General features: G+C 38.9%; 1 protein-coding gene across 1 annotated transcript in view; it reads left to right on the top strand.

The window, feature by feature from the left end:
* Positions 1–12,130, top strand: part of ABI1 (abl interactor 1) — a 129,967-nt gene that overhangs the window by 98,819 nt on the left and 19,018 nt on the right. Inside the window, 3 exon segments of the mRNA XM_038388337.2 lie at positions 7,149–7,163; positions 7,895–7,995; positions 11,432–11,572. Coding sequence (XP_038244265.1) covers positions 7,149–7,163; positions 7,895–7,995; positions 11,432–11,572 — 257 coding nt within the window.

Below are 12,130 nucleotides of genomic sequence, written 5' to 3'. Positions count from 1 at the left end.
TTTGTGATTAGACTTAACGTGGCTCTCTTCCCTTTTCATTGAACAAACATTCTGTGTGTAAATGGCCACAAGAAATAATGTGTACACAAGCAGATTTTGCCAGTCTGTTAGATACTAAATAGTCACTCAGCGACCATCTTTTGGGGATGAGGGCAAGGGGGCACAACTGAAATCATTCTTTCCTCAACCCCATGTAAATCAGAACCTATCATGATATGAAATGCTGCTTTAATGCATAAAGACTCTGGCTTGGTAAATTAAAACAAGTGTAGACACAAGCTACTTTAACCATTCTTCCAGTCTCTTCCTTTTGTTTTATGAAGGAAAAAAAGGTCAAATGCTGTTATCCATACAGAAAATCCAGGGCTTAAAAAAACATATTGCTGGAAAGAATTACACCTATCTAGCAGCTCTGCTAGAATTTTAAAATATTCTGTGTGAAGAATGAAAGGCAAGTAGAATTGGCACTATCAAGGTGTCTCAGTCCATTTGATTGTAAAATGATGCCTAAAGCAGAAATGGAAACTTTTTATGCTAAATGTAGATAAAAATGTGTTTAACACTCATGAAATGAAATGTCCAGTAGTTGCAATTGATTGAGTTTATTGTATGAAACTTGTAATTATTTTTTAAAAAGTACAGGAAGACTGAGCACCTTAAGTGGAGACTTTGGAAGAATTTTAAAATCTCCTAGATATGGGGCACTTGTGACAAGGTGAAGATTAATCTGTCATGGACCCAAGAAAGATGCAGGGGATAGGGGAAGGAGAAAATTTAAATGGAGATGGAGGCTCCAAATCCCGTAGTATTTAACTATGAGAAGTGGATTTGATTTTCAACATCTGTGAATGCTTGCTATGTACCAGCTTACTCACTTTTATATTCCTCATGTTTATATCTACCCTATAAAACCGAGAACAAAAGACAAGATTATGAGGAAAAGATTTTTGTGCACCTGCTGTTTTTCTTCCCTGTAGGAAAAGGCCTTTTATGTTGGATCCAGCTGGGCATTAACTATTTTTGTAGTGACTTATTAAAAAGATGTAAATAGGCACTTCTACAAGCAGTCAATGATTCTGAACCTGAGAATCTGAGTTCTCCTTGTTGCTGGTATTGGTTAGTGTCAGACACTAGTACTTCAAGTATCATTTTGCCAATTGCATTGCTACCATGTTATCATTCAGAGGGTCACTATCAAACAATACGGAGTGCTGTAGGGTAAAGGACACACGAGTGTTGCCAATGCTGATAATTTTATCATAAGGCTCATAATTGGTGTTTTTCTTAAAGCACCAGCTAAATTAATTTTAAGTGAGAATCTCAGTTTTAGACTTTTTTTAAGTAAGTTTCTAGAAAAAGTTCATGGTTGCTGAGAAAACCTTGGAAGCATGAATCCTAAAAGACAAAACTAGAAGGTAAAGAACCACCAACACCCCCCCCCCCATTTAAAAAAACCTATTGTTTTGTAAGCCAAACTCTTGAGCTTTGGAGCCTGACTCATGATTTTGAATGCTTGTAAGTCAGTGATACTGAGATTTAAAAAAATAAACATAATCTAATATGTTCCCCTAATAGAGAACCCTTCATCTGAGGATCTCAAGCCAAACATTTATTTTACATGTTTTACAAACACTTCAGAGACAGTGTCAGGCTAAAAGTTGAACATAATTCAAAAACAAATTTTCCTTCTTGTGCTGCTAATAACAGCTTACAGTAATAAAAAGGGAAAATCTAAAAAAGCCAACTGAATTTTTGTTCACTTGGACAACAGAAGTACTATCCCTTTTGTTCATAATCTACATCTGCTTACATTTCACTTTCTGGTTACTTGGCATTAACAGGAATCTGTAACTACTGGATTGCAAACAATATATGGCATATTGCTAATCTAAAAAGTTCCATTAAAATAATAAAATATTATGGAATCTTTCTGCTGATGTTTACTTTTGTAGAATATTTGTTTTAGTCTATATTGACCTGACATCGTCTCTTTGGGTCTCAGAACAGCCTGGGAGGGAAGAGCTAAGTATTATCCTCCATTTTACTCATAGGGAAATTAAGACACAAAGTGTGATTTGCTTAAAGTCCCAAAAGTTAGTGGCAGAATTGGGAATAAAAATCCTCAATTCCAGAATGCAGATCACATGTAGGAGTCAGGAATCACCCACCCTCTGGGTGGTTACCCGTATCTTTTTCTCTGCTCATCCCTGAGTTTTCAGGGGCCTTGTGAGAAGCAATGTGCTAGAGCCTGTTCATTATGCCTCAATTTCCACCTACCAACCTACCCTCTGGCTACTTGAGGCTCTTCTTTAATACCATTACCGTATTATGTGGTGATCCAAAATTGATCCAGCTACTCCACCTGAAAAGTAGGGAAGGGATCCATGTGTCTGACATGCCACTTAAGGAGGTTTCTGAGGTCTGTAGGAGAAATGGGTTTTTTGACCACAGATGTAATAGCAGCAGGGGTTCCCCAAAATGTGTCTCAGGCCATGCTTTTGCTGTTTTGGCATAGGGCTGCCCCTAATATTCTCATTTGAATAATAAGGAAAATGACTAAAAATAGTTAGTTGAGTAGTCAAGAACAAACTTGGATTTTCTATTGCAGTTAACTATGATTATTGGTGAAAGGAACATCTCAGGTTAGCTAATCTGTAAACTTTTTTTAAAAAGCAATAAAATACTGAGTGCTATCGGATTGGACTGACTGCAGTTTCCTTTACAGGGTTTAAATCCATCAGTTTAACAACTGCTTTCAGTAACCTTGTAGGTTTGGTAGGGTACATTTTAAATTCAGTTTGCTGGAGTGATGGCAAATACAGTAAACAATGTACATAGAGGAAGTTGCAATCTTCTTGTAAGACAATGACATTATATTAAGCAACTTCCTTAACATCAAATTGTAGAATTCAAGGGTGAAATCATCGCCCTATTGAAGTATTTGGTAAAACTCCCATTGATTTCAGTGGGGTCAGGATTCCTTCTCAAGTCTCTTGTACTCAAGGTGGTGGGTTTTGTTTTGTTTGTTGTTTTTGCCATTGTCCACTTCACTAAATGTATTTATCTGTGTGTTAGGAGCTTTGTACTCTGTTCACTAATCCCCATTTTTCAAGCACAGTGTATAATTTGAAAAGTGGCATCCTGATTCTCCATCATGACTAATGTTCCCTTATTACCATTGCTTAGGTTGGAATTGAAGGCACATTTGTCCTATTAGGCCACTACCTCTGAGATGCTGGTGCTGTCAAGTGACTTGGCTTACCATAATGGGACAGCCAGCTTCTGAGCACCCTTCGTGGCTTGGAGTGGCTCTGTGGCACCCTGTCTTAGTTTCTCTCTTGGCAGGGCTCCTCAAAACCCCCCACAGCCTGGTTTGACTGCTCGAGTGACTTGGCCCTCTGGCTAAGTCATTTAATGAAAGTCCACCGTTTCTGGGGTATAGCAGTCCAAAAAAACCAATAACATTGCAATCTCAGAGTCTATAGCCCAGCCTCAAGATGGGCCTATCCCCTCCATCTTGAGGGTCCTGTCTCTTAGGCGGACACTCTTCATAAAGCCCTCTGGCTGAGAGTCTCTCCTGGCTCCTTTGGGTTACTCTGCTCTTTTGCTCAGCAGTAACTCCCCTGGGCTTCCTTCCTGGAGTCTTCCTCCTTTTATCTGATGAGAGAAGCTCTGTCCTGCCCTAGGCTGCCTTATCTTTCCCTAACAAGCCTAATTAAGCCACATGATCCACAAGTCACATGACCTGACTGTGTCTCACTCCTAGGGAGGTGAGCTAGTTGTGTCATCGGTAGGCTGGGCCCATCATCCCTTTAAAGAGGCCAGCCACCCTATAACAATGTCAGCACGCCCTCTTGGTTACTGACACATCGAAGGGTGGGATTTGTTAAGGCATAGTGCTGATAAAAGTTCCTAGCTCCCATTTCCTTGATCATTAGACCACAACAGTAAAACCCACACTGTAGCGTTCAGTGGGCTGAGTTCCTTAGCAGTGGCCTTGTTCTGTGATCATTCTTAATGTTTAAACTAGAATCTGGGGACTGGCTGACAGACATGCCAAAAAAAACTATTAACAACGAAATTTCTTCTACAGCCACTTGTGGGGAGTTGAGGTAATATTCCTAACCTGGAAACACCAATCCCGTGGCACAGAACATGCACTACATACCTAATTACTTAGCTTCCATGACTCTGGCCTCTCTTGGTTCTCTTACCTCTCTAATTTCTCCTTCAGCACGATCTTCAGAGGATTCCCCTTTGACTTTCTGTGGAGGTTGTACATGGCTCTCCCCTTCTCTTCTCCCTTTATAGTTTGTCTGCGGGTAATGTCCCCACACACAAATTCAACTGCCATCGCTGTGCTGACTTATAGAGCTACCTGTCTCCTTCGATCCAAACGAATTTTGACCTGTTTCTGACATTTTGTGAAAGTCCATCTGTCAGCTCAAAGTTCAACATAGGTAAGACAGAGCTCTTAATTTCCCCCTACCCCCTTTCTTGATCGCTGTTGGCAACACCACCCTCCTACCTGTCACTCAGGCCTGTAACCTGGACGTCATCTTTGACTCAGACCTCTTTCCATGTCCTCATGTCCAGGCTATGCCAATTCTTAAAAGATACGATGCAGAAAGATGTGGTCTTTCCTATTCATCCTCACAGCTAAAACTCTTGGCCAGGTTCTCATCCTCTCACGTGTCGAGTACTGCAATATCCTTTTCTCTGGCCTTGACAAATGTAACTTTGTCCTGCTCGTATCCAATCAGAGTGCTGCTGGAAAGATCGTTCTCCTTGCCCATCGCTTTGACCATTTTGCTTTCTATTTAAACCCTCCACTGGCTTCCTCTTCTGTATTCTATCAAACATAATACGCTTGTCTTCATTTTCAAGGCCCTTTGTGGCTTATCCCCACTCTACACATAATCTCTCATTCAATATTGAAATGTCAGCTGCTGCCCCCAATTGGCCGAGAATGCCCACCTCCATCGCTCACTTCTTAAATTTTCAAACAAGAATCTTTCTTCCATGCTTCCCCTCACGTTTGTGAAGAGCTCCCTTGTAAACATCCACAAAGCTAGTACCTTGTTCTCCTTCATATCCCTTCTTAAAACTCCTTTGGTGTGATACCTAGAAAAAACGTGAGAATGTTTAGACCCCTGTGCATTACTACTGCTGCCTATCATGCTTATCAACATTGACTTGTTTCCTTGTACTGTACTTCCTGTCTGTATCCATCTGTTGTCTCTTGTTTTATACTGGTATAAATTCTTTGGGGGCAGGGACTGCCTTTTTTGTGTGTGTGTGTGTGTGTGTGTGTGTGTGTGTGTGTGTACAGTGCCTCAGACAATGGGGTCCTGGTCCATGACTCAGGATCCTAGGTGCTACGGTAATATAAATGAGAAAATTCTAAAGCCGTCTCCCAATTAGTTAATTGTACTAAAAATCACGAAGCTTTTATATGGTTCAGAATTGGGAATAAAACTCAGGAGTTGTTGGATTTTTATTCCTGTATTAGAAATGTGGCTACAATTTTTTATGGAATGTTTGAAATAAAATGCAGCTCCCTGAATCACTGCTAGATGTTTGCATCCACTCTCCAGAGGTGGCAGAGTATGATGGAACAAAGTGGTGTGGGGGAAGACTTATTTGTAGATCGTCCTGACCAAAAACTAAATGATCTAAGAAACATGGATGAATGAGACCATGCTGGGAGACTGAGGGTGGGAGATAAAAGGAGGGGTTAGGTGTTAGACTTAGGAGGAGTTCTGAGCTAAAATGCCTTGCTTTCTCTAAATCTTCAGCTGGAAGGTTAGGATCTATACCTTTCAGAGGACTAATAGTTTCGCTTCTTGATTTCTTAACAGAATTCCTTGTTTTACGTCATTGTCCTTGGCAACTGGAAAAATTAAAAAGGGAAGAAACCTAGTAGATGGAAGACAAAATCAGATTAATTGCTAAAATTTGTTTTGTTTGATTAGTAGCTGTTTTTAAAAATATAGTGCTCGGGGATGATACCAGTCTGACAGTCCTGGAGACTGAACTTCTGTATTCATCCATAGAATAGATGCATCGGAGATGACAGTAGGATAAACATCCTTAGTCTGCCTCTTGCCAATAAAATTCAGTCCAGACTTAGAGTTGGAGGGACCCCCCCTCTAGTGCCACTTCCTATATCTTGACTACTGCTGAAACTGCCAACAAGGATGCTAAATTTCTCATTATATGGACAACTTTCATTTAGGGATTGGTTAGAAAATGCCAAACTGATTCCGAACAGCCAACAAAAGGTAATGACTTTTTACCACTATAGTATTGCTTCCCTCAGCCACTCAAAAATTGTATCAGGTGTCCACACCCCCAATCATTAACTTTTTTTAAAAAATAATACATTTTTTTTTTGTTTTCTGATTTTTGAGTCTTTAGGATAACCTGAAGTCACATTTTTATGCTTTCCTTTCTAACCATGAGGGTTAGAAATGTACTACTTTTTAAAATGAAAGCTGAGATCACGTGATCATCCAACTCCAGAAGTCGGCACTTCAAGACAAATACTAATTTGATGCTGGCAATAAAATTGTAAGAGCTGGCACTGCTGGATTGCTGACTTGGTTGGATTTCAGGCAGCAACCTAGACTAGTGAAAGGCTCTGCTGCATATCCAGTCTGAGAATTCCCTTCATTCTTTTTACCATTCGGTGCAGCAGGTAGGACTGCTCCATTCTAGGTTCTATTCCCAAAGTACTGATGGTTTAATACATTCTGTAATGTGTGATAGAGATTGTATAGGGAATGTATTGTTTAGATACATGATAAAATATTCTTGGTCTTAGATTAATGTCAACCAGACACTTTAAAAACTTAAGGCTGGTAAGAGGCATGTATGCCTTTTGCTGGCCACGAGGATAATAAATGCAAGTTTCTTAAGTGTTTCCTTTGGAGATGCCTGTTAATTGTGATGTTTGTCCTGTGACTGCTTATGAGCTCAAGAAAACTTTAACAGCATACCTTGGATGCAATGTAAGTTGTTAGGGAAATGAATTGCTGTAGTAGTAGTAATAATAATAATAATAATAATTAATTAACTTGTCCTATCAGTTGTGATAGATCTGCCATTAATTTCTGCTTTTCCCCCCTTTTTTTGCCAACGTTAAGTGGCTAAAAGCCAAGGTAAGAAGAATTCATTTCTCATTTGACCCACAGTGTCTCATTGTATTGATAGTTGAGGCTGCAGAGCCATTAAAACTGAAAGCTAGTACTCTCCTATACCTCTCTGCTTTTCATAGATTATTTAGGTTAAATAAGCTCTACTTCAGTGCAGATTTGCAACATTTAGCCTGGGTGTGTTAATATATCAGCGATATATTGACATTTGCATTTGTACTTAAATACATTAATTTCTCTAATACATGTAGTGCTTTGCTCTGATTTGGTAGATGCCTTGATCCTATTGACTTACATTTTTTATAGGAGGTTTCCCAGACAATATGTTTGACTATGCTAGTCAAATAGCTGAGCTAAATTGAGTGAGAAATTTTGAACGAAGACTGACAGTTTTTTGTAGCCAGCTTAAATTTTTGATTTAAAATAGTCACAGTGGAACTGACACACAAATGGAATGTAATAGTAATTTAAAGAGGGAAAAGGGGAAGACTTTTGCATGAACTTGTCATCTGCTTAATTTTCAGATGTACTTCAGCTGTAAAATGACAGTTAAAAACAATATGAAACTTACGTTTAGGGTTTGTTTCCTTTTCCTGTTGTCTTCTCTAGTGTGCAGATAAAACCTGCTGTTCAATAGCTGTCTGGGAACCCTCACTTCCTATTTACATTTAAAAAATAACTCTCAATAGTAGAAACATTTTAGTATAAAAATAAAATCATGTTTCCCCTCATTTCAGCATGGAACTAACCAGCCTGCAAGAACTGGCACCTTGTCAAGAACAAATCCACCTACACAAAAACCACCAAGTCCTCCTATGTCAGGCCGGGGAACTCTGGGGTAAGAATGAGGCTTTTATCCAGCCTGTATAAGAGAGAATTCTAATTGTGCAGATATCAGTATTGCCTAGATAAGTGGTATATGAAGGCTGAATACCCTCTGAGCTCTAGTGAGTTAGACATCTTTCTATGCAAAACATTTGAAATTGTTTTTGTTTTTTTTTTTGGTTTTTTTTAAATGGAGCCCCTTTTGAGAGAATATCTTTTCATGGCAGTATTTTTATATTACAGACTGAAGTGGCTGAGGTTTTGTTTTCATTTCTGATAATAATCAGGCAGAAATATTATTGCATATTTAATACAAATGAATTTTGATTAAGGTTCTAATTTAAACTAACAAAGCAAAATGATTTCAGTGTTAAGACTCTTACTTTGTTGCTAACTCACTCCTGATTCTTTGACAGTGGAGAGTTGTGTTTATGTAACATTTAAGGAAAGTGTGTGTGGAGAGAAGTTAAAGATGTACTGGCAACACTAACTCTCATTTGTTTGCTCATTTGAATGCACATTTTAATACTTAATTGAGGGAACCGCACCCTCCAACACAACCACTTTCTACTTCAGCTTCTATTTCACTGCTGTTTGACCTCTGTACATCAACAGATTATTATGATATGGATTGAAATGGTGGTACTTGAAAACACTAAGCATATAGAGTGTGATTCTGTTTGGACTATTGTGTGGGATCTTTTGGTTGAGATCTTAAACAGAAACTTTGGTCTATGGATGTTGCTGTTCAGTCACCTGAATCTTTGCCTTTAACATGTAGGGTACGGTAGATGGAGCGTGCGTGCTGGTGGGCTGGCACAGATGAGTTAGTTTTCCAAGTTAGTGAGCGGAGTAATGGTCTGGTTACAAGGCAGCTCTTTGTGTGGATCAAGAGATCCAGGCAAGAAAAGTGGGGGAACTATAGCCCCCTTTAAAAGGGTGTTGCAGGACTCTGGAAGCATTGAAGCCTTTAATTCTGATGCAACACTTCAGTGCCGTGCTGTCACTGTTTAAACATCAAAATGTAATGTACTGTATTCACTTTTTAAAAAAAAGTGTCTCTAGGGTTTGTTTCAGTCCGCTTGGAGTGCGTTATGGGAATAAGAATCTTGACCCACTATTGATAGATGTTGTATAGGCTCCAATTACCTGCTTGATACAGCACTTTCTGGTGGGATGGTATTTCAGCTGTGGGTGAAGTGCAGTGTGCTGGGATCCTTCAGGAAACAGTGGATAAAAATCATGGGTGAAATCTTGGATATTGAGGGGAAGAGATGATGGATTGAGGGAACAACCAAAATACATAGCAAGGATTACATCTGTTACAACACTCTCTCAAGAAGAGGAAGATGTGTGCTGTCTTATCTTTTGGCATCGAAGTGCATATATCTACAATATTTTTTGCTACTTTACCTCAAGCATGCAAAAATATTGCCAGAAACCACAAAGATTGGTGGTTTTTCTTTCCATTAGAAAAAGTTGATTTAAAACCAACACAAAATATGCAGTTTTAGAAGTGTGACAGAGCATGTCAGCAGTACACTTAAGAGTAGGCACTGCCACCTGGCCAGTTGCAGGGGCTTGTCCCTTTTAAGGCAAAAGAATTCTGGGAAATGTAGTTAGGCGGGGAGGAAGAGGAGAGTCCAAAGATCAAGTAACGAAGAGGGAACCAGGTGATTGTGGGAGGGATCTATAAGAAGGAGCTTGAGCTGAAGTATAACAGAGACCTGGAGGGAGCAGGAGGCCTAGGATAACTAAGAAACAGCTTCTCCCAGGCTGAGTGTGTGTGTGTGTGTGGGGGGGGGGGGAAGCCTAGAAGTAGTTTGAGTGTTTTTTTTGTTTTGTTTTTAAAAGGCACCGCAGGAAAAAGTGAAGCAAGGGTGTGATGGGAAATGGACAGCCACTGCCTGCTGAGAAGCCCTAAATTAGAACCTACAATAGTAGGAGGGCTTGAGTTCCTTTGCAGTTCCACCTGAAGGTGGTGGGTATTAACACCACATTGAGAGAGAAAAGAATGATTGAGCTCTGTGAAAGGAACTACTGAGAACTGTTCAGAGCCTTGAGAGCAATGGAAAGACTACTTGCTTAATTGGATCCTGTCCATGGCAGGGGAAGGCCAAGTCAGCACCAAGGAACTGGAGTGGGGAAAATTGAGGGGGAATTGTATATGCAGATTATATGAGTCATAATAAACAAAGCTATAGAAACTTGAGCTACTCCATTTCCTCCCCACATTTCATCCAGAAGTGGAATATCCCTTGTTAACATCGTATTTTCTTTAAATTATGAGGTTATTTCTATTGGAAGTCTGTTTAAAACTTCAGTGATGTCTTTTTACTTTGCAGTTTCAATCATATTTGTGTTCTAGTTATAAGATTAAGATGTACACACTTTTTTTTCATTTTCCGATTGATCTTTCTGGCACAACAAAAGCCAGAATGGCAGCTCATATTTTAAAACTTTCTCTAGTTCTGTGTATGATAGAAACTCACTGATTCACAAATCCAATAATGCATACAAACAACTGGGCTATTGTGTATCAGGAATGGTTTTAGTAATAGTGAGGTCTAGTGCTCCTGAGACATTTTGTAAGAATTCTAGGTTTAACACAATATGTTCACTAGAATAAGATAAAGTAACTTAATTAAAACTAACTACAGCAGATTACTGAATGTATCATATTTTTTGTGAAGCATTTTGCTTTGCAGTGGGCCCCCTAATAATTAGTAAGGTTTTACTATATTGCTGAGTAATTAATTAATATAATGTATGTTTAAGTGGTAATCTAACAAGAAGCGGCACAAATGATTAAAGATGTTCATAGTCTCCCATTTCCTCCCCATCTGTGAGGCACCTCAAAAAAAAGGGAACAGGGACTCCAGACATGTTCCTGGTGTGAGAACGTGAATACCTTTAGCAAAAAGTAATTTTTAGGACATTTGTACCGCCCTCAAAAATGTTCTATGTAAACATTATCTTAACTATTATTGAGGGGCACTACTGTAATAGATAAGTGTGCATTGCATAGCATGTGCATACAGCTGTTTGTAATCTGAAGAGTACTTTGTGGCCATACATTTAGTATTTTTGTTTTTAATTAGCTTTTAGCTTAAAGGAACATACAGTTTGGCCTTACTTTATGAAAGCATTTTCAAAAGAATTTTTTCAATAGGTTTTATTTCATATATTACCTAGACACTGAAATTTCCCTTTAATTTGTCCTGGAAAGGTGACTATAATTAGTCCCTTTTTAAAGCTGTTTTGTTAATATGCAGAATTAACACGTTGAGAATGAAATACCTATTTAATTTGCCACTTTTAGAGACTGTTTCTGTTTGGTAATGTTGAGTCACTGTGCAGTGATCTTAAGTGAAGGTTTAGGAAAACAAATGGCTTCATTACTTTAATTAAAGCTTTTTCTTTCCTCCAACCCACTTTCATTTGACTAGACGAAATACTCCTTACAAAACCCTGGAGCCAGTTAAACCTCCAACTGTTCCTAATGATTACATGACCAGTCCTGCCAGACTTGGAAGTCAACACAGTCCAGGAAGAACAGCTTCCTTAAACCAGAGACCAAGAACACACAGGTAGAGTACATTGCTCCTAATTCTATAATTGTGTCTTGACCGGCATAGTGACGCTCGCCAGCATTGCAGCAAAGCTTTATGCCTGGCTTCTTCTAAGATGGATGGAGAAGACAGATGTAGTTTAAATACCTTAGATTCTTCTTTATACATAGTTCTATCTGGATTTGGTACCTCTAGATCTGTTAACTTTAGTAGCATCTGTTTCAGTTTTTCAAATTTAATGCTACAGAAGCTTTGTTCGTTTATACATACACACACACACACACACGCACACAGCTTTAAATGCACAACTTATTCTCTATCATTTTTTGCCTCATCAGAGTAGGCAATATTTCAGAAATCATAGGAGTGAGTAGGGAGATGCAATATCTGTCAGACTATATCGCTTATTTCAGACTTTAGGCTGGGATAGGTGTACAGGTAAGTGCTTTCACTGATGCTAATTGTATAGGGAAGCAGTTTCTGATTAGAAAATGCTTTAGTGAAGTTTGCCTGTCAGAAGTGTGGTTTGCTTTTATTGTTCAGAGAAAAATTATGCTTGTGACGTGGTAGATTGAC

Source organism: Dermochelys coriacea, chromosome 2 (assembly GCF_009764565.3).
Source record: "Dermochelys coriacea isolate rDerCor1 chromosome 2, rDerCor1.pri.v4, whole genome shotgun sequence".
NCBI classification, from domain to species: Eukaryota; Metazoa; Chordata; order Testudines; family Dermochelyidae; genus Dermochelys; species Dermochelys coriacea.
The sequence above is the reverse complement of the archived record's forward strand: the minus strand, read 5'-3'. Positions and strand labels throughout refer to the sequence as shown.